Source organism: Cyprinus carpio, chromosome B3, assembly GCF_018340385.1.
Source record: "Cyprinus carpio isolate SPL01 chromosome B3, ASM1834038v1, whole genome shotgun sequence".
Lineage (NCBI taxonomy): Eukaryota > Metazoa > Chordata > Actinopteri > Cypriniformes > Cyprinidae > Cyprinus > Cyprinus carpio.
Window position 1 is genome coordinate 18106550 of NC_056599.1, and position 23822 is coordinate 18130371.

General features: G+C 36.9%; 1 protein-coding gene across 1 annotated transcript; it reads right to left on the minus strand.

Annotated features, from left to right (window-relative positions):
- Window positions 1-215: 215 nt before the first annotated feature.
- Window positions 216-23683, minus strand: LOC109087956 (heparan sulfate glucosamine 3-O-sulfotransferase 2-like). The gene is made up of 2 exons (XM_042720060.1): window positions 22637-23683; window positions 216-1272 (listed from the first exon to the last, which is right to left on the minus strand). Exons 1-2 carry the CDS (start codon window positions 23167-23169, stop codon window positions 654-656), a joined length of 1152 nt encoding a protein of 383 aa, XP_042575994.1. The 5' UTR covers window positions 23170-23683; the 3' UTR covers window positions 216-653.
- Between the last annotated feature and the right edge of the window lie 139 nt (window positions 23684-23822).

Sequence of the window (23822 nt, forward strand, 5' to 3'; positions counted from 1 at the left end):
TTGTTCATCATCAAAATACTGAGAAAATCACCTTTAAAGCTGTCCAAATGAAGTTCTTAGCAAAGCATATTACTAGTCAAAAATAAGGTTTTGATATATTTATGGTAGGAAATTTACAAAATATCTTCATGGAACATGATCTGTACTTAATATCCTAATGATTTTTGGCATAAAATAAAAATGGATAATTTTGACCCATACAATGTATTGTTGGCTATTGCTAAAAAATATACCCGTGCTACTTATGACTGCTTTTGTATTCCACGGTTTTGCTCAAGAAAAATTTCATATTATCAATGTTGAAAACAGTAGTGCTGATTAATATTTTTGTGGGAATTATGATATTTTGTCCAGTTTGTATTAATTACTGACCCCAAATTGTTGAAGGATAGTGTATATACAGTATAATAGACTGAAGGCTGCAAAAACTCCATAAAAGTATTATAATATTAGTCCATATGATTTACTGGAAATTGAGCAGACTGCACATTCTTCTAAATATCTTCTTTTATGTTCTACAGAAGAAAAACGGGCATACAGGTTTGCAACAATTTTCGGGTGAGTAAATGATGATAGAATTTTTAGGCGAACTATCCAATGAAAATGTGTTCATCATCAGAAAAGCGAGGTTGATTTCATCAGGGTCCTCCTCCTCAGTCCCATCTGAAGTCATGTCCCACCATTTCATAAAATTTCACATTGAATGGCCTATAAAATTCTCTAAGCTGCTCAATGACTTCCTGGTCAATCTGAACGTGAGTTCTGCCCTTGGACTTGCCCAGGCAGCGGGGCTGGCTGCTGCTTTCCGGCTTCTTCAGGCACGGGAAGCCTTTTGTTCGGTTGAAGTAGAAGTGCTTGTCCGTGATGATGCGTTTGAGCCCCAGGAAATCCTGCACACGGCCCAGCTCTCCAGCCGGATCCGTGATGAGCCGCTCCCCGCTGACAAAATGGATCTGCGATAGACGGAAGTACTGCAGCCAGTTCTCCAGGTGGAGGATGTACATGCCTATGCGGATGGCATTCCAGGAGGTGTCCACCATGCCTTGACTCCTGTTCTTGAAAGCTAGTTCCTCAAAAGAAGGGATGTCAGGCTTCTTCGACAGGGTCTGTGTGTAGTCAGAGATCGCCCTCGTGACTGGGTTCCGCACTACTACGATCAGCTTTGTTTCACGAGACATGTTTGAGATGCGTCGCGGCGCCTCCCGGGTCACAAAGTAACTTGGTGTTTTCTCCATGGTGATCTGACTGTCTAGTGTCCGCGGCATAAGGCCCCTGTGAAAAGACAAACAGAAATATTCATCCAAATGAATTTATAATATCGTTTTATTTTTCATGTAAGCCACCAACATTAACACTGGCACTCTTGGTAAATATGAGAGCAAAAACAGGCTGTTTAATAAATATATATATTATAAATATAAAAATCTAAAATGTAAAAATGCATTTCTCAAGAGCAACTTTAATTTAATTTTTTTATTTAACACATTTTAAAAGAACTATTTACAATAAAACCTAAGATCTGCTCAAAGTCATAAGATAAGGATATTAAAAAAGGAGAGAAAGTATAAATAAATAAAATAAATATCAATTGCTACCCTGAAGGAAATATTTAGAAATATTCATCTTAACATCTGCTAGATGCTTTTGTCCAAAGCTACCTGCTTTGTGTTCAAGCTCTAAATTTAGTTCATGGGAATCAAACCTTTGAAAGAAACCAATTTTTTACTATGACAAAATCTTTTATTATTAAATCTTTTATTCTTTTATTACGGAAAAAAAAAAAAACTGAAATTATGTCCTACCATCATAATAAATTGAGCTAGAGGAATGTAATAATTTGCATCATAAAATATGGGTTACACTTCAAGATGTCCTTGTTAAAATACATATAAACAAAGAAATCTGTTTAAATTACAGTTTTAAGTTAATGTAATGGTCAACATTGTCAACAGAACCCATCAAAATAACATTGCCGTATAATACAACTTTAAAAATTTCAATTAAATCAATAAAATCTATTTTTTCTTCCTTTTTTTTTTTTTTTTTGCAGCCATGCATTTATTGAAGTTGTAATAACAGTAACAGCTATTATGCTCAAACTTAGCAAAAGTAAAAAGCAAGAACCCAAGTATTAAAATTCAGCATGCGACTCCCCATTCATGTCCCTACAGACATGAATGATGCATCAAATTGTTGGGGTGTGCTATTGCTTTTCCGAGCAGTCTGACATTTGGCAAATAAAACCAGGACAATATTCTATAGGAAGTAGGAACCACACATTTGACTTGAGTAAGCAACCGTCTTGCAATAACCTAGCAATCGCTTAGCAACATGCTAAAAACCACTCACCCATAGTACCTTAGCAGCCATGGTAGCTAACCACTGTGAGTTTTCCACAGGAAAACACCACTCGCATTTCCTCAGAGAGTGTAAAAAATGCATTATATTTATTTGAGGAAACTATATAAGCAACCCTGGCATTTTCTTTTCACAGCCTTGAGAGGAAAAAGCGAGATAGCTTGTGGAACGTGGTCACCCCTCACTTTAGTGTAGACTGCAGCATGACAAATAGGAATTCAGTTACAGCAAGTGACAAAATAATCAGAGCGCACACATGAGGTTTTAATACTCGCCGGCAATATTTCTAGTCTCTTATCTCCTGGGTGAGTGTGATGCTGAAGGGTATGGGGAAATTATCAAATCTCAGGCACATCCTTTACTCCCGCTCATAAATCACCATCACCTGCATTACAGATGCACAATAGAGAGAAAGGCTTGGGCAAATCTGGGACATACGAAATAGGTCATTATTTTCGCAAGTTTCTTTTTCGAAAGCATCGAGTCCAACTTTAGAGTTGTTCTGACTTTTTTACTGATGAACTACACAAGGTGATATCCTCTCGGTCACAGTTCTAGCAGCTAGCAGCTGCCCCGTCAACCTCTTTAAAGGAGCGAACGTATTAACGGTGCCGTAAGCAATTTTTATGGAATGTCACGCAGAAAACTTCCCTCTTACCCGACAGATATCACTGAAACAGGTGTCTTGAGAAATCACACTCCTTTCTGCGACAGCCCTAGGCAGGAAAACTGCTATCTGAATGCAGGATGTTACTATTTAGCCAGTCAGAAGTCATTTTGAGTGTTTGGCTTCGCTGACATGTGGTGTGCTAACATGTCTATGCAGAATGCGGTTCTGTGTTGCCACCTTCTTTCAATGGAAAGTAGCTAAAGCCAGCTTGAAAAGTTGCTAGATTACATCATATGCTAATTAGCATATTCAGAACGTCACTGCATCATATTGCCTATTATCAATAAATCTGTTTTTATTTATATATTTTACTGTTTCTGTTGTCAGACAATGGGATGAATATGAAATAGTGACTGAAACGCGGTCAATTAAGACTACATAACCAGCTCTCTCTTCCAATATGTTAAGCCACACAGAAATCATGATTTATAATCGAGTCGTCGTCTGATGAAATCAATACACATAAGATAAAGACAATGGCTGTGCTGTATTTGCATGTAAAATTAGAGAAGCAACAGAATATCGGTTTTAACTGAAAGCGCTGCTCTCTGCTGCTCGCTGAACAGATCAGACGCAGAGAGAAAGATGTGTGCTCGCTGGGAAAGCAAGCAGTACAGACGAGTCTCAGAAACGAAATAAGGTTTGTCCAAGAAGCCGCTAGATTTGTTGCTATGTGCTTTTTTGGAAAAAAAAAACTCTAAAGGGGTCCGAAAAGTCACTAAATCTAGTGGAAAAAAAAAAAAACCTTCACTAAATTGGCAACTTTTTTTTTTTTTTGGAGAAGGCAGTATAATTTAGTGGCGCAAGTTAGCAGAATGGCTAATATCGCTAACAGAACTTTTAAAGACAGAATTAAATGGTAATTTGCCCCTTTTTATATGCATGCTACTGTTATTCATGCATACATTTCATTTTTACTTTTTATTTTTTCAAGCTTGTAATTTTTAATACATATATCATAACTGGATGTTCTGTAGTGATGGAAAGTTTGGATCATTTTACGGACTCAATTTAATGGAAATATACTATAATGCAACCAAGGCCAAATTATGAGAAACAGAAACAATTAGTTCATTGAGGCTATACAACTGTTAGTTCCCCTCCCCTGCCAATATGAGTAATTCATACTTTTGTCTTGTCATATCCCTGTAAGCTGAAGCTATGCAGTCTGTACAAAGAACAGAATTAATTAGTTCACCTCTCGAGTCTTTGGGTTCAAGTCGTCCGTTCTTTTGTCATGTGCCCATTTAGTAACAAACACAAACATTTCTTTACTGCATGCTGTTATTATATGTAGGCATTTTTGCTTTATCACAGTGATTTCCCCCATCATACAGATAATGTTTAAAGCATTAATGAACTGTAAAGAGTCCACTGAAGGCGAGCGTAGATCAACCCAAGTGCAGTTTATTTACAAGGTGCAATCCAAAATCCAAACATAAACACAGACTTGACTAAACCAGACTAGACTCACCAACGACAGGTACATACGTTAATACACGACAGGGAACAAGGCAATGACAAGGCTACTTATAGAGAATGAAAAGGGTTACATGACAAGAACAAACCAATGGGAAACAAGACACATGACTAAGACAACCAATGAGAACATGACACAATGAACAAGAGGAACCAATAGCATGACGACAAGAGGGCAAGGGAAGCATGACACAAACAGTATCAAACTACAAAATAAAAGACATGAAAACAAGAACATGGAACAAAACCCTAAAACAGACATTACATGAACATGACAGAAATTCACAAAAGTATAAATTGTAAGAAATAAAAATTGACAATTTGAAACTAGAAATGCATCACGAGACTGTTAAAAACTGACTGTGCATGTGTTTGTAAGGAAAATTGGAATCATTAATTTCTGAATCCAATGCTGCTGACAAAAGAACAAACAACTCAGACCCAAAGACTCGAGGGGTGAACTAATCCTTTCTGTTTCCTGTAAAGAACCAGTATGATGTTGTTCATGCGCGGTCAACACAAAATGAATGAATCCCTCGCTTAGACGACTCAATGTTCCCAAGTAATATTAAAGATTTGTTCAAAATGACACATCACTTATCTTCTGGAAAAACGGTAGACTTCTCTCTGGTATAGTATGCTGGACTCCAAGTATGAAGTATGGTGGATTCCAATCATGTCATCAGTATAAACCCCATCCATTTCTTAAAGCAACTGCAAGTCTTAATTCAAACTGGCCTCTAACAAAGTTTCTTCCCAACATTTCTTTTCTATTTCAATAATTTACTTGGATGAAGGTCACAATATAAGAAACGATCCGTCACTACTTCTATTACTTCATGAATTTCGAGGGGCCTATACCATGAAGCTGGTTTAGCTGGCTTGCCAGGTAAGTTTCAGTTTAGCTTGCACCAATTCTAGGTTTTAGGCCCCATGAAAGTGGTTTGACTTTTAGCACTGTTCATTACCATAATAACTTAAATCTTCCACGGCTAACCTGCTCCAGGAGAGGTTATGTTCTGGTTTAGAGATCTCAAACCAAAATTTGACCAATTAGCTTTGAGTATAATGACACATCACTGACACAGTCACTCCCACATTTTCTTTCTTGCTCCAAATTAAAGGGCACTACATGATAAAATCACACTGATTCTCTCTTGAGAAGTGAATCACAATTTCAAGGCTGTATGCAATAGGCTGTTCACTCCTGATGTCACACTTTCATGTGCACTCACTCATAGACTCAGGATCAAGCCTGAGTTGACAGAGAAAGTTAATGGTCAGTGTCATGCAAAGCCAGATTGGATTGGTTTGGTTATCTAATCCTGTAAATTTGTTCAGCCACCATAATGGTACAACACCTTGGATTTTTCAATTCTATTTCTTGCCTTTTCACTCTATGAATAAAACTGGCAATAAATGGCAGAAAATCACAAAACCTATAAATTAGTCATATACGGTATGTTAAATGTCTAGTACAAATGCTCCCCGCTAATGTATTTTGCTATATGATTGATCAAGTAAACTTGTAAGGTATCAACATTACTTAATGAATGAGATATTCGCTACATTTACAAATCCCTCATATTTTTCTTCCAAGACAGTATTAAACCAAGCTATAAATGAACTTTTTATGTGATTACATCAGCATTCATCCATTAAATTGAGAATTACAGCTATAAGACAGGATTAGTGAGGGCTTACGAATTTTAATCTTATAGCGAAAGACTGTAATAAAGATGGAAATTATATTGACCGTCTTTATTGTATGGAACACAGGGGTCAGAGAATAACCTCGAGTTTCCACCAGTTGTGACTCATCCCAGATTCATAATGGGCTTTCCTAAAGCAGGAGTTGCGATACTTTACCTCCACAGTCCTGAAAATATTGATCCATTTAGCTTGATTTATAAATGGTGCGTAGCTGGCCAGGGTGTCTCTGTTAGCCTTAGCGGTTCAGGGCCAGAGGCAGCCATTAATCTTGCATACGGTGCAATGGAGCTTCAACCACTAAACAACTTTACTGTGTGTTTGAATGCCGAGCACCAATCACAGCCTCATACTGATGCAATGCATACTTCAGTTACATAATCAAACTTGTATTTCTTTCCAGACATCCATCAAAAATGCACTAAAAAAAAAAAAAAAAAAAAAAAAAAAAAAGTCTCTCTTATTGAAGTTGTAACACCAGACTTCGTTTTCCTTGCAAACTCTAATATTTCATGCATCGCTAAGGGAGAATTTATGCTTTATACAACTCAAATGAAGTGCACTATAATTTTCCTCAGTGAATACTGATTTTTATTATGTGAATATTTGTGTGAAATTATTATTAAATTGCACAGAAAAGACATTTCCTTAGAACTGTGTGTCCTCTTATACAGAAAATTTATTAAAAGAAAGGCTTCAACCCATGCTCCAATTTATTTTGTGTTTGCACCATCGCCTACCTCTGTACTCGCAGTTCTTTAATTCATTGCATTTTCAAGAATCAAAAGATGGCATGAATTTGCCAGTCTGTCTGTTATCACATCACTGATGTTCCTCTCATCTGCTGTCTTGAGATGGGGGCTGGCAGGTGCTCTGTTGCTTACATAAGAGTCTGGTCTTTTAGAAGAAAATTCATTTAGTGAGAAGAGTGAAGGATAAGTTAGCTGAAAGCTGGAATAGAGAGGTGCTAATTGCAAAGTGGTGCACAGAAGCATACTGCTGGGTCCACAGTGAAGACTAGCCAGTGAAGTAGCCATACGTGAAAAAAAGTTCCTGCCACTTTGTAAAACATATTTTGAAAGCTTTGATTTTGTGGCTAATGCAGAAACTAAACTAGATGGTAACCAGAAAAGATAGTGAAATGCAGTGGAAGCAGAGGATTGTTAGAGCTTTGCTTAATTTTCACTTTTAATTAAAATATTAATATTTCATTTAAGGAGCTCTAAATAATACCAGAAGAAAGCTGACTTTTAGTATTGTCATTCATCACAATGGTAGTTAGTCAGCTGGCACAGGTCTACCCAGAAGTACATGATTTGAAATATTCTATCATAGTTCTGGATGCCTTAACTGTTTTTGAGCCAATCACCTGAGCCAAAATGTGACGTGACTAATTACTCACAAGAAAATTAGGTCATGATAATGCTGATTGGATGATGGAGTCATAAGTCTTAAACTAAGCTGAGCTGCGACAAGAAAATGGCACTTTTAAGAGCACTATAATAAATCTGCTATACTATAATTATCACTTATAAATGTTGCTTGCAGAAATTTAATCTGAATAGGTTGCTTCAAAATCAGATGGTGTAGTTGAAACTATGGGTGTGTTTTCCAAAATCATGAATGATTAAACAATTTAGTGTTTCCTGAAGCTATAGTTGGGTGACCATACAGTATGTTCTCTTTTTCCCAGACATGTCAACCCTTGTTTAAAGGTCACCTATTATGCCCCTTTTTACAAGATGTAATATTGATCTTGGGTGTCCCCGGAATGTGTCTGTGAAATTTCAGCCCCAAATACCCAACAGATCATTGATTATGACAGCTGGAAAATGTCATTTTTTGTGGTGTGTTTTGGAGTGTATCACTTTAAATGCAAATGAGCTGCATAAAAAATGAGGAGTGGGTTTTTTCATTGTAGGGTGGTTGTGTTCACACACTACCAACACACATTTATGTATAAACACCATGCAAAAGTGGATTTTGCATAATAGGTGTCCTTTAAGGTAATGGCTGCAAAGTAGTTTGACCAGTAGCGTGCAGGAATTGTGCATAATTAACCAATCGTGGCATGTGAAAAGATGTAATCTAGAGAGAACGGTCAATGCAAACATGCATGTAATGTATGAAGATAGTAGAGAGCATGTATAAAGGAAAACAAACCTAAACCCAGACATTTTTAGCAATTTAGAAATCTCGGCCAGGACATGTTCATGAAAAAGAGTCACTCTACTATAGTTCCAATGAATATTCACAAACAGCATTGCAAACTTATGTGGTTTGAATTTGCTTTTGTGGTTAGTTTCTAGTTAGTATGACATGGATTTTAAATAAGCAAGCTATCGTGGTTGCTTAAATGCATGACAACACAAATTTCATTTTATACCTTTTAGATTTCAAGAGAATTAAAACTCTTCTGTCATGTTTGTTATTTATAAGAATTTGATTTCATTTTTCAATTGATATTGAGATAATTAATTACTCAAACCTGTGTGACATCATTAACAAAAGTTCTGGTCAACAAAGTTCAAAAAACGAAGTTGCTACGGTTTCAGAAATCAGTCATGATTAGCTGGTTAATTTCTCTAACGATGCATCACACTAAGCAGTGAGCTACATCGTTGTACGGAAAACAAGACATTAACCAACCTTTGCCCATTGTTTTTCACACTACTTAGCATAAGAATAAAAAAACAATCTGAAAGTAAAGTGTGTACATAGAGTCCTGAAATTACCCTGTAATAGGACCGATTTTAATAGCAACAGCAAGCATGCCAAAAATGTAAACATTTTAATCACTGGCATAATTCCTCTGCAATTACATAATTAATAAGCTTATCGTGGTGCAGCAAAGGAAACATTTTTATCTTTTCCTATTGAAATAACTTTGAAGTCAGTCTCTTGCAGAATTAAAGAGAATTAATTCCTAATTGAATTTCTGTCATAAACAAGTAAGACATAAAACAATTACCGCCAGTTTGAAACCGAACATTCCTAGGGGAACATTTCCATCGTAACATTTACTTCAACTATCTTTCCAAGCCCTGCGTTTATTAGATCACACTATCTGTAGACACGGGTCTACATGATGGAGGATATCCTGATATCACTGGCTTTCACTTTTAATGCAGATTGACATTCTAATTCATCAGGGGGCTTAGTCACTACTTACTGCCAACAGATCCACCACCTCAGAGAAATGAGAAGTGACATCAGGCAAAGGTCTGATATTACATCTGAAAGTTACAGTGCTGTTAATTGTCTGCCAGAGCACGATGTATTCCTGTTGTCTTTTCTGCTGAAGAGAAGTTTTCAGAGATATGTCTGGGATCTGCTGACAAGGTCGTGAGAGCTCTGGAGAACAAGCCCTGTGAATTGCATCAGCTAGTGTCATATTAATACCACCAACCTAAAGTTATCCTCTCAAATTAAAAGTCTCCTGCAGGCTCTTTTGTCAGCCCAGGCATCTCTGTTCTAGGGCCACATTGTGAGCTGGACGATAAATGCAAAAAAACACAACTTCAGACAAAAAAATCTGACGAGTCTGCATGCCGTGCTAAGTGCAAACCAATGTGCCGTTCCTACCGAGGTCATTGATTCTGATTAAAAAAGGCTTCTGGCCAACCTGCACGCTGAGATGACATTCTTCTGCGCCGCACCTTTGTGTTCCACACATTGCAGTGTGTTTGTCTAATAGACGGCAGCGCACAGGATGCAGAAGACCTTTTAGAAACATTCTAATCTCATTCTTCTTGGGGCAATTGGAGAATTTCATCCTGATTAGCAATTAAAAGGTTTTGTAGCTGGCCGCACAGCATATGCATTTGTAGGAGTTTCCCTTTTAGACACAAAATTTATGGCAGAAGAGTATTTAAATAAATCATGCAACGTGATTTACTGAGGTTTGTGCTAGTCAGATTAATGGTATTTGCACCATTATTTAACACCCCAAAAAGCATATCATAATCCATTTTGCGCTTGACATGGCTGTGATAGTTTCATATATTTGCACAGACACTAAAATATACATAACTGTATGGACAGCATTAAACTTTTTTTTTTACATATTAACACCTTTGGAGATATATATTTGTGAGTCCTTTTAGTTTCATTTAATTAATTTTATTAATTTTATTGTTTAGTCAGTGAGATGAAAATTTATCTCAAATTTGCTGTCAAATTTATTATAAATTTGATGCTGTCAAATTTATTGAATGCATTTTCCTAATTCCTAATGGATATAATGGTTTACAAAATATCAAAATAATAGTGTATTATAACAGAATATTTTCACCTGTGTTGCTTTATACCTATTACCTATTACATTGTTGTATTATTGAAAAGTGGTTAGTTTTAGGACACACATGGTGTTATTGGCTCAAAAATATCTATATAAAATGGAATGCAACTGAATATATTTTATGTGTCTAAATCTATGCATACATGTTGTGTTTACGTTTTAGAATCAGTCAGTAAGTACAAATAGACTGGTAAGGCAGCATTCCATTGTCACCTATAAATGGCTCCACAACTGACAAGATGCATTTAGATCATCTCTTTCTCTTTATACACTATATGATGATACCTAATACAACCAGCATAAATTATTTTAATGACTGGAAAGTGAAAGAAGTTCAACTGTGAAGAGAGACTGTATAGGGCCTATAGCAACTACTATAGATTCTGTAGATAGCGTCTAGATTCTACTTTCATTCTTCTACAAGCAGCCCTCACATTAATCTATCATTCTTTGTCTCTTTTTGTAATAGTTTGACTTGCAAATGCCTGTTTAGGTTATCTGTGAAACATCAGGAATGTGACTTTGACTGACTTTGCAGCGCCCTTTTTTTTCATATATATAAAGCCGTTATCATTCTACACTGTTCTGATGCAACCTCATGAGGATTTTTCCAGAACTTCAGACAGACTGGGGAATGCAGCACAGCTAGAGTACAGTCGACACTGCGCTTTGATTGCTGTTTTATGCCGTTTTCTTTTAATTTTGTATTCCTGAACCTTCACTTCAAATTGGAACTTGTAAGTCCACCATTTTGATCCTTAGAAATGTCTACCAACGACTGATGAAAAGGTCAGTTGTGAATGTTCAGTCAATATGATATACTAAACGCCCCTTCTGATGCTGTCTGAGCAGGGCTGGGAATAAAGTCTGTTTTCTTCTGCACTGTGCTTGATGCTTTCCTGCACTTCAGCACGTCTGACCTGTCTAACAATTCTATACATAATAAAAAAAATCCAAGGATTTAATGTGTGAAGCTGTTTGTACTTCCCTCTTTTGCAGGGTAGATTTATGTGTGACGGTGTCCTGAGGTTTGTTTTCCTCTACTCCTGCTATAGAAATATAATGACTCAATCCACGGGTATTAAACTTAACCTGTTCATATTTAGATAATGTATGCTCAGAGGCTCTGCAGTATTGCATTAGCTGAAGCCTTGCTTAAACCTACATATGCGATTATTAACTGGGCAGTTATGCTTCCATTTCTTTCTAATTAATCTAAGCCTCATTGTACTAATTAAAGTGCTTTATGGCAGGACAGAGGATTGCACAATCATGTTGGTGCAAGTGCTGATCTGACTGGTATTTCAAATGAAAAGCATCAATCACCATGACAAAGCTGCAGGGACATACGCTCACAGCGAGCCTCATTTCCTGTCTCAGTTCAAATGCTTGTCATCGCTGACACTCTTAATGAGCCCATCCCAGTTATAACAATATCCTGTGCCTGGGTACTATCAGTTTGTTTCTTATGGCACTTTTTTTTTTCTTTTTTGTTTAATTACATAAATGTTTTCAACAGAGCATTTGCATGGCATCCAACACATTAAGCCCAAACATTGTTGAAAGGTGTTGTTGGAAAGATTTAGAAGTGGGTAGTTCATAAGTCTTGCAAAGCCAGACTTTTCAAAACCGGATCAACTCAGTTTACAGCTTTTTCTGGCCAAGAACTGCCTACTTAAATGGGAAGACAGCAGCCAATCACAGTTGGATTGTTTTTTATATGCTGTTTAGATGCAGGTTTATATGAAATAGTAGAAACAATAAAGAAATTAGCAGAAATGTGTGCAAACTTTGTAATCTGAATACGTGTCCATCAAAAAAGTGGACTCTACTGTACATTCTACATATTTTCACGAAAATCTCAATGACATGCAAGGTTCCCATATCTGACATATTTGATTTATAGTCTGCTATATCTATCAGTCACAACAAACTGTAGTGTAATAATATATTGTGCCTGAAGGTGTATCATATCGATATTGCTTTGATCTGTAGTTTACCTAACACTTCCTGAAGATTTTTTTTTCATTATTGGCTATTAAAATGTTTTTAAAAACATCAAAATAAAAGTATATTGTAACTGAATATCGTTACCTGTAAAGTTACTACATACCTATTAAATATTACATTTTTATATTGTTAAGAAGGGGATAGTTTTAGGACGTGCATTTTTTGAGCAAAAAAATATTTAATTTTGTGCTTAATTTCCCTCAAGATTTTCAAACACTGCACAACACCTGAAGTTGTGGTAGCCATTGAGGCTAAATTCAGAAGTGATCAGGCATAAAGCAGGTCCATTTCACATAGATATGTGGAAAAATAAATGGAATGTATAATTTTACACACAGACATCTAGTTAACTAGCTTAAGTGTCTCAAACGAAACTCAAATATTTTTCAAAAATGTAGCACCACTAAATTGGAAAATTTGTCATTATGTAGTTCTTCCACAGAAGATTCACTGTATTGACCCTGTACATAATTTCTTTTCAAGGTAAACTCAAACGCAGAGTCGACAAAGTTGCATAGCACCAGCCAATTAATTATTTTTGTATGTTTTGTTTATTTGTCTAAATATGTATGCTCTAAGTTAGGTAGTTTATGTTGTCTTCTTTTTGCGTGCTAAAGGATGCAGGTAGCATTATTTTCTATTCGCTGGAGTGCATGCTGGTGAATGCAAGGTGTAACAACGAGCAGAGACAGAATATGTTGTTCTTCATGTACATGATTTGTTGTAGTGTATAAGTGAATATGATTTATGGATGGTATTAATTTTATTTATGTTGTTCTAAATGCGGTAGTTAAATCATTTGAATGTATTTTTGTGTGGGTGACCCCTTTGTCATTTGCTAATGGTACAGTCCCAGTAATATAAGGGCTGGGTTTTGTTTGTTAAGGGAGTTTATTATTTTTTTTTTTTGGGTGGGGGGGGGGGGGGGGGTGGTTGGGGATCCCAACTGTTAACATCTGAGCCCTGGAACTCCATATTTCCTTTCTTTTATTTGTGCAGTTTTCTTTATTTTCTTTATGTATGGCCAAGTGTACGTTTAAAAAAAAAAAAAAAAAAGTGGAAAATTATAAAGAACTGATCTGAGATAAAATATCCATCATCATTTCATTATGACTATTAAAGCCACGCAAAAAAAATATATATCTAACTGAAATTCAACTATTTTAATATTGAACAAAACACATGAGCACCTAAATTAATGATTGAGCTGTCAGCTGCCACGTTGCAGAAATAGAAACCATTCCAAATATAGAATCTCATCGCTTGTGGTGTATTGCCATCATGGCAAGTTAAGGCCAAAATCTCTGTTTAACATGGAAAAGATACCATGATTTTTTTTTTTACATCATGTCCTGTTAGGACACAATGCCATGCTCTGTCTCACTGCCAGGGAGAAGTTAATTGAAAGCATTTATGTAGCTTACCATAATTAACTGATTACCAGTTGCATCTCCATGTGCAATAATAAAGTTATATAAACTCACAGATGTATGTCTAATTTCAGTACACTTCCAGGCCTGGCAAAAGCGAATGGCTTAATTCTGCCACCACTGTAATACGGATCTTGAATATTTCAGCTGCTCAGATTTTCTTCAGGGAGGATGTCAGACCATTAATGACCAGTCAGCAACAGGAACTCGCCTCAGAGAAAGTCTAGTAAGAGTTAACCATGAACCATTAGCACATACATCACACTGTGGGTGGAGGGGAACAGTGCTGGCAGTAGTAATGTGACTAAAACCAGCACTTGAATGAATTATAACTCCTTCAATATGACACCTTAAAAATGTGTTATCATTTTAGCCACACATTCATCTTAGCCCATCGTTTTTAATGAATGATTTATACATGCTAAAGCTCTGCTAGACATTTGTCAACACAACATGTTCAATGTGCATTTACAAATGACTCACTTGCCCTCATAGATTCATCATGCTATGTCTTATCTGTGACTGCAACATGTAAAATTAAACAAAAACAATCTGTTGGTATTATTGATCTGAACAGAAAGAATGTGAGCAATTAGACCATCGACTAGCCTGAAATAGACTGCAAGGCCGCCGCACGATGATAAATTAACTTTACCATACACCTCACCGGGAAACGGTATATTTTGATTCAGAGCAGTGCGTCGGCAGACTTCATGTGTAGTTGCTCAAAGAGCTCCTCAACAGAGACTATAAAAAGATGAAAGGTCCCAGACTTGTCAATCTCCAAACTCATTTGTGTTGGAACTGAAACATCTTTTGCGCCTCAGCAGTGCCACAGTATTTTTGGTCTCATTTACTTCAGATACGTCCCTGAGAGGAGGAGGAGAGCTCAAAGAGCTGATGTCTCCTGGATTCTGGCTTCAGTTCAGAGCATGGTGGTCCAACGCTCATATTTCAAGGTGCGATGCACAACATCACAGGTATATCAAATACGATCATCATACCTGTATCTATAGGTGCTTCCCAATTTGCATACTTGCGCAGTATTCTATGCTGTTTGTAGTATAAATAGTGAGTAGTGTGTTCATACTGAAAATTACATGTGCTTCACTGTTGCAGTTGTCCTTAATTAGTGGAGGGGGAGGGGCTATCAGACTCTGATGTTGCATAACCAAATCAAATGTATTAGTGCCCGCCTACTTTTTCAGCAGTGATGGTTCCAGAAGTCCAAATTTTCCCATAAGGGGGTTTAAAAAATAAAGTCTTTGATAAAGTGTCATAAGCATGAACCAAACCAACCAACTACAAAGAGAATCTCAACATTACACTTTGATTTGGAGTGAAAAAGTATCTGAAAATTGAGGGAAAGAGGGAAAAGAAAGAACTACAATCCCACGATGCATTGCCAATGACAACATGGAATTAAAAACAACAGAGATATATAAAGCTATGATTTAAAGTTGCTGGTTGTATCTATATAATCAATATATTTTACTGACTCGATAATGTCATTTGTGGTGTTCATGGAAGTGAGTAGCTTTTTGGGGTGCTTTGTGACCGATTGGTGGAATTTTCTGTATCATGGGTAATGTAGTTTTTCACCAGAAATTCCACTGTTAAATACAGTTATTTTTTAAAAATAAGTTGAATTAATGTAAACAGATTGGTTTATCAAAAGCATATACAATTGATTAACAACATCAGAGCTCATAAGAGCTCTGTCTTTAAAGATTTATGCAGTATTGTTAAAAATCAGTTTCCCTATGAAGAATTTAAATTACTGAACCCTACTGTTGCAATTGCTAAATTTTTAAAGTTTATACACTAGATAGTTATTATGCCACATTTGGGACACAGCATATGTCTAATTAAATTATTGTTGTAGCTTCAATCATACTAAGTAAAACAAGCACCTCAGTAAATGTTAATTGCTTCAAATATCACAAAGTTAAGAACTGTGTAGGATGTTTTTTTTTTTTTTTTTTAATCCTTCTCATTATATCAGTGATTACAAAATTTGATGAGTCTTATACTGCTGTTTCTTCATTATCCCAATTAACTTCAGTCTTGTATCAGTTGCATTGTCAAAACACAATATGCTATCGTTCATTTCAAAGCCACAGACAGAGTACTGCTCGCTTCAGAAGGTCGTAGAAGTGAAAAGTGAGGAGAGCCAAAGCTTTCATTGTCCAACAGGGAATGGTTCTGATCCACCCACAAAGAAAATGCATGGCCTCCCAAATCCGAGGCCAGCTAACTGCACATTCTCTGGGGAATTTTAGTAGTTAATTGTGTCAGTGTTTCAAATTACTGTAATACATTGTTGGGTTGCATCCAGAGTGTTATGTATTCAAATAGACATCCAGCTATGTATGTTTGTGTCATGGCATGCCAGCCGGGTGTAACTTCGTATTCAGTTTACTTGCCACCTCAGAGCTATTTTTCTCTCCTGCTTTAAAGGGTTCATTGCAAAGCTGCAGGATATAATGGGAACATTACCATGGAATAATGAGAAGCAGGCTTACGCAGTATGTGGCAAAAATGCAAATGGCTAGGAGGACACCTGAACGCAATGCAGAATACCTGTTTTTCATCTCATACGTGATTCGTTAAAGCGCAAGCAAAGTGTGATCTAAACAAAATTTCATTGCAAATTGTCACGTTAATGACTTGTCCAACTGCATGAAAATAGAGGCCTTAAATAACATATTCTATGTACATACTGTTTTCATTTTTTTTTTTCTTGATGCAGCTACTGAAGGGTAATGGTCATAGATGATGTGTACAATGGCAGACACTGGAGCCATTCCCAAAGAAGTCATGACTAAAATGGCATCCTGTAGCGACAAATAACTTCACTGCACACCATCTCCCACCGCCATCTTCTCCCACAAGATGCGCTTGTGAATATGCATTGGCTTGTGAATTGATTTTAAAATGGGGAATGGTTATATTTACGCAGTGGAGCCTGAAAAAAAGTGAAAAATGATATCTATAGCTGGTGCCCATATATGCACTATAAAATCTCTTGGATTTTTTCCCCCCCCACATCGATACAGAGTGCTCTATGATGTCAAAGGGTAAAATCCAAACATTTTACTGTTCTACAAATTACAAAATAGACAGTAATATGATACATTAGTATTCCACTCCCTAACTCCAGCTGTTGTTTTCTTCGGTCGAGATAGGTTATGCAGAACATAACTGTTAACCTTAACAAAACTGCTGATGCTCCAAGTTTGATGGGGACTGTAGATGAATAACAAGTCATTTTTCCTATGCATATAATTAATCTGGAGAGACTTTGATTTGGGCCACTTTAGAGCATGAACTTTTCTCTCCACTTCAATGCGACTATTATATTTTTTGCTATATTTTTGGGTCATTGTCCTGAAGATTAATCATCTTCCAAGTCTCAGTACTTCAGCAGACTGCAGCACGTTTTCCTCTCTATTTTTTTTTTCTACAGAGCCATTCATTTCCCCTGTCTTTGTGAACTGCGAAGCATCCACAAAAAAAAACTTCTCCCAGTGCTTCACTGTCAGGAACGTGTTCTTATGTGCAATGTTAGGTTATCACCAAACACGTGTGGTGTTAAAGGTTCAAGAGACATATCTTTCCAACAAAGGATTTCTTCTCACTATATGAGGCAGGTTTATGAAGTGTGTCCTTGGTCTTTACGATGCACCCGTTTCCCGGAAATGTACTACATTGGAGAGTATTCTCCCTCCCACAGGTTTATTTTCACTGCACATGAAACACCTCAGCCGCGCTGGTGATCGCAGATCATGTTAATATGTATAAAGAAAACTTCAGGGGTAATTTACATGCGTAAAAGCAAGGGCTTGAATTTTATTAAATATATGAAGTATGCATTTAGTTCTCTTTTTTTGTAACTTACATATGTAAAACCAAGGTCATGAAATGTATTAAATGCATGAAGAACGCATTTATGTTTTGTTTTTTTTATAATTTACATGTGTAAAAGCAAGGGCATGGTGTTTATTAAATGCAAAAAGTATGCATTTAGTTTTTTTTTTAAATTTGTATATATATATATATATATATGTATATATATATATGTATATATATATATATATATATATAGATATAGAGAGAGAGAGAGAGAGAGAGAGAGAGAGAGAGAGATAGATAGATAGATAGATAGATATATTTTTTTTTACTTTTACAAAAGTAACAAAATGTGTGAAGGGGTGAATGCACTTTATAGGCCCAGTATATGCACGATTTAATTTGCACAGCAGAGGGCCAGTGAAACCCATAATGTATGATAATATATGAAGACTGCTTCTCTTCAAGTATTCTAAGTGAATCTGAGCTCTCACCTTCAGCTCCGCCGCAGTTCTGCGGTTTGTCTCTAGAGTGACTCGGAGCATTCAACATTCATCCTTAATCCAGTCAGTCCCATAATGGACTCCCATTGGTAGAAACACTGTCTCAGAGTAGCTCCTATTTACTCTGGGCTCTTGCTAGTGGCACTCATGTCTAATGAGTAATTTACACTAAAATCACCAAATCAAACCATTTCGGTAGCTTGCTGTTTCCTGCTGGGGCACATCCAAGACTGAATTGTGTAGGTAATTAATGCTACAGGAAATTCTACATCTCTCTGAACCATGCTGGGATTAGCAATCCCCACTAGTGGTGCAGGGGAATAGAAAGCTCTCTTGTGTGCATGGAGGAATGTGCGGATTTCCCAGTTAAATAAGCTCTGTCCAACTTTCTGTCCTCATCAACCTTTCTGACTGTTGTGTTTTGCTGCTCCTTTCCCCTTCGAGCCAATTAATGGAGGACCGGGAGGAATTTCATAGCTCTAGCAAATGTTAAAAGATGTCTCGTACAATCTGAGGACTTCTTAGGGAATCTACTTGAAGAACTTCCAAGTGTAGTAAAATCAATAGAATTTAGATGCCCTTTTAAGTCAAGATGGTGTGTAGTGCAGAATATTTGTTCGATTTGATGAATCGCTGGAATATGATACCTATATCAGCAAGCTGACGAGTGTCGACTCGTAATGGGAAAACAGAATCGCCTACAACAAATGAGGCCATAAGAATCCTTGTCCATTCTAAAAATAAAGTAATGAGCATCGCCGCATATGTATTGCATCCCTCTCGTACGCTTCGGAGGAGTGGTAGAGCATACACAACTCGCAAAACAATTAACGAAATTGTCCAGAAACCTTGCACTTTTATTATTATTATTATTTTTTAGCTATATATTCCAGAGATCTTATTATTTCAAGCAAGGACATTGTTGCTTTTGCTCCATCTAGGACAACTTCTAGTAAAAACCCAGGGGTAATCTCAACAACGCCATGTGAATTTAATGAATGGGCCTTGCCAAGACAAAGATTGAAGTAAAATTAAAAACAAGATCCTAAAACACATTATTAAAGGGCTTTATAAGGAACTTTTGACTTAATCAGCCAATTCATCTTTCTCATTACTTCTGCCCTTTATTGCCGCCTTTATTGGTCCTCTCTTATTGCAAGATGTCAGTTGCTAAAATAAAATTTTCAGTAAGCTTTCAGTAAGGATTAGGGGGACTGTTTCAATGTCTTGGCCTCTGTGGCATTTTAATTAACCTATCCACAAAGAGTATTGATGAGTTTCTTAGTGTGAGAATAAGAGAATCTGAGTATTTACGTGTTATGTGTGCACATTTTACAGGCATGTTGTTTTGTGTGTGTGTGTGTGTGTGTGTGTGTGTGTTTGTGTATAATTATAAAGCTGGGTAGTAACTGATTACACTGATTACATTACATCTGGATTAGGTAATCAGATTCCAAAAAATAAGTACTTGTAATCAGAATATATTACATTTTTTAATTCTCATAATCAGATTACAGTTAATATTTATGGATAACATGATTACACATTACACACTGATTCTTCCTAATTATTATTTTTTCCCTTTTACTTTTTATACTGTGTATCAAACAATTCAGCTTTGACTATATTCACAAACCATGGTTATGAATTTGAGGGGAAAAAGCAACTCTCAAGCTATTAGATCATTTATGAAACAAATAATTATGCAAGTTAGTGGTGCTGTATAGCTGTGAAACACTGATGTCATCATCATCATCCAGTGACCTTCAGTAATCATTGATTCTGGAAGTCTGGGCAAAAAATTACAAACCCTGGCATGTAATATCACTGTTTTCATTTTTACAGTTCTCTGATGTTGGATACTGGTCACAGAAATATTTACATATTTGTATTTTTAGTGTTTAGTTTATTTTACATTATTATGATTTCATTAATTAATAGGTTTTTTTTATCAACTCACAAACCCACTGCAGTTTTTACATTAAGCATAGTTTGGGAATCCCAGGTGTAATGTAATGTTTAATACATTTTATGATGTTGAAATAAAAAAAAAATTGGATTATCTCTTTACTTTTTTATTTCAATATGGTGTTAAAACAAGTTTGGTTTTAAAAAAAAGTAATCTAAAAAGTAGTCAGAATACATAACATAAAACAAGTAACCAAGATTACATTATTAACTGCATTCTTCATCATGTAATCTGTAATCAGTAATGGACTACAATTTGTAAGTAATCTACCCTATATCAAAGCATCTTATGCTTTATGACTTAATTACCAGCACAGCCATACGCAAACTGTTCCCAGCATCAAGAACTACTGTATAATGGGTTCATCTTGCTGTAGTTTACAGAAGAACATCTATTATTAATAGCTTGTTTGTGGGCATTTGTTTGTTTAGCAGTCATACTGCGCCACGCAATTACTTTTCATCTCTCCTTTATCCTAGCTCTTTACATCTTTTTTTCCTCCTCATTTTTTTCTCCCCACGTCCAAATACAAGGGACTAGCATCGATCCACACATCTCACAAACACATCCGCTTGATTTAAGCACAGTAGGCTGTGGGTGAGTGGAGTTGCCCCTAAACGAACACAAACAGAGGGGAAGTGTGTTTTATTGTGGTTTCCAGACTACGAGCAGACTGAACAACACGCAACACCTGCTAATGGCTAAAGGGCTGCTCTCACACAGGTATGTACTGTTGGCTTCTATGGATTTTCCCCCTCACATTTGGACATGGCCCACAGGGAGTCCTCTCTTTCACTCTCTGTCCTGTCTGAGCTGGGATGTGTGTGTGTGTGTGTGTGTGTGTGTGTGTAATTACTGAAGCTGAGCTGCAGGCAGACGCCGTGCTGGAAGAGGGAGGGATGATATTGTCTCCCAGAGACCCCTACTTCACGGCCCTACTACACGCCACACAGAATCGACACAGACTTCTCGTACAGTCAAACGGCTCCCCAATGGGTATTTGAATGGCAGCCCATCAGTAGAAAGGGAAGAAGGAAGGAAGGAGTTGATTCTAATCTGCCCACTGATCAATATGATCCATGCCTTTCCTTGGCAGGCTTTATGGAAGGTTTACTCTTGAAAGAGATCCATTGGCCTTTATCTGCATATTTTTCCCCTGAAACCGAACACTGCAATCACTCTGTGTCATTCCGCTCTGGGTCTCTGGCCAAAACACCATCATTCCTGCTCTCTCAGTATGACTTACTGCTAACATCTCCTTGTCAGCAGTTCGAGTTTTCAGCTCTTGACTTACTGTCACCGCAAAAAGGCAGTTTTCATCATTTTTGCACCCTGCTGATATTACCTTTATGACATTTTACCCATTAGACCCAATTTTGAAAAATGCAATTTACCTAAAATCAGTTTGAGTGGCTCTTGAATCCATATGATTTAATTATTTTGATTATTATTGAATTGGATCTTAGCTTCCCAACAATTTAACTGCAGTACTGCCACACAAATAGTTTGAACTGAGTACTATATCTTTGTGAAATACCAACATATTTTGTTGAGTAATTTGTTTGGCCAATCTGCATTTCAAGAATGCTCTAAATGAGCACTGTCAAATTTTAAAATGTATAATTCAGTTTGTCTGTGTTCATTCCAGACCAGAGTATATGAGAGTGGTTTGAAGTGAAAGTGGAGGAGGGAATAGAGTTTGCCTTGAGCAGGTTTTTAAAAGGTGGAAAAATTATGTTTTTTTTTTTTTCTCTCTTGCAAACATTATTGAAGACAATGTGATTTTTGCCTGGAGCAAGGAGTGGGTTTAGGAAAAATTACATTGAGTTGTTATTGTAGTTTTTTTTTTTTTTTCATTTATTTATTTATTGCATGCTCGATGATGAGGTTTCCTTGACTAATAACACAATGTAAAACCCAAAGTGGAGCTGGAGTGGTGATTAGAAAATCTTTTGTGCAGCAAAGGTAAATCTTTGCCACTCATATTATCTGTCCTTTCAGGCTTTTAGTCTGTGTGTTGCTTTGACACATAAAGATGATTCTTTGACTTCTTTAGGAACTATTTTCAGTGTTGAAAAAGAAACACACAAACTATCAGGTAAATATCTGTCTGAAATGCATGTTTATCAATATTAATTTCATTATTATTATTAACATATTTCTTACAGTTGTGTGATGGCACTGAATATACGCATGAGTCTGTGATGACCAATTTTCAGTACAATAGCACTTGTGTGGTATTGTGTCACTTTTATAGAGACAATGTTCAAGGTTTTATTCTATAAATGATGCAGTGGTGGATTTTATATTGCCTAATGAAATTCTGAATCCATAATATATTGCTAAGAAACCTACCTGTACCAGTCCAATCCTTTGTCATAGTTTCTATCAAAGAAATGTGGTTCGGTCCCAAGAGCTCGAACATCTGGATGGATCCGGATGAACTCCAGCACCGCCCTGGTGCCTCCTTTCTTAACGCCAACTATAAGTGCATTGGGCAACTTCTTATTCCCGTATTTTGGCGAATTACTGTTATTACTCTGCTTGTGATCTAGCACATCTTGTGTTTTCTGAAAGGCTGAATGTTTGCTTTGGTTGCCAGTAAGGTTTAAGAGACCCACAGCCCTCGTCTCGTCCGAGATGACTCTCGCTTTCGCTGATATAGTGCAATAATGTGACTTCTGTAAAAGTTTTTTACTCCCCATGTTCTTCAGACGGACGCAGCGGTGCTCCTCCAATCTCTGGTTAGGCATGATTGTACCGGAGCAGAAGAGGATGCTGTAGCATAGATACATGAAAGACAAAGAGATAGTGAATATGAAAATAAATCTTCTGCTTAATCTGTTTGAGGGTGGCACGATTCGGCTGGACAGGAACCTATATGCCATGTCTCCATGGATGAAAAGACGGCATGTTTTTCTCCGCAAGTTTCTCTGTGAGGTTTGATGGCTGTCTCGTTCTCCCCATCAACTCCGACGGCGCGAACTTACATCTCATTCGGGAAAAGGATAGTTAATATTCCCTACCGGACACATACGATGACAGAAAGTCTGAGAAGAGCAGGTATCAATAACGCAAAGTTTCCAAATCAGCAAAAACAATCGTAATTCCACTGCCCTTTAGTTCCAGCGTCGCGTCGCGTCACTTTCAGATCACCTCAGCAACGCACTTGATTCTGTGCTGATGTAGTGTTGAATATATTTAAAGTAATCCTCTAGTTTGACCCGGTGATGTGACACAGCATCCTACTAAATCTAATCCGTTTTGGAAATCTCATATTCCAGATCTAAAAGGCACATTTTGCTCCCAAGTTTCCAACGCGAAGCCGCGCAGCGCTCGCCTTATCGCCGCTCAGCTCATGTTTGTGTCTTTCTAAAGTTCTCAAGAGCGGCTTTGCGGCAGTCAAGCGCTCGAGATCAATATTTAAAGACAACGCCTGACGTCACGTCATATTTTCATATTCCTCGTGCGTATTTAAAGGAGTACTGCCCAGCAGAGACGTGCACAGACAATTTGAGGAGCAGGGGCTCAAATGGAAAAA

Coding starts and splice junctions, on each gene's coding strand:
- LOC109087956 (XM_042720060.1), bottom strand. CDS start 23,169: ATGGCATATAGGTTCCTGTCCAGCCGAATCGTGCCACCCTCAAACAGA. Junction 1,273..22,636: donor AAAGGATTGGACTGGTACAG/GTAGGTTTCTTA, acceptor GTCTTTTCACAG/GGGCCTTATGCCGCGGACAC.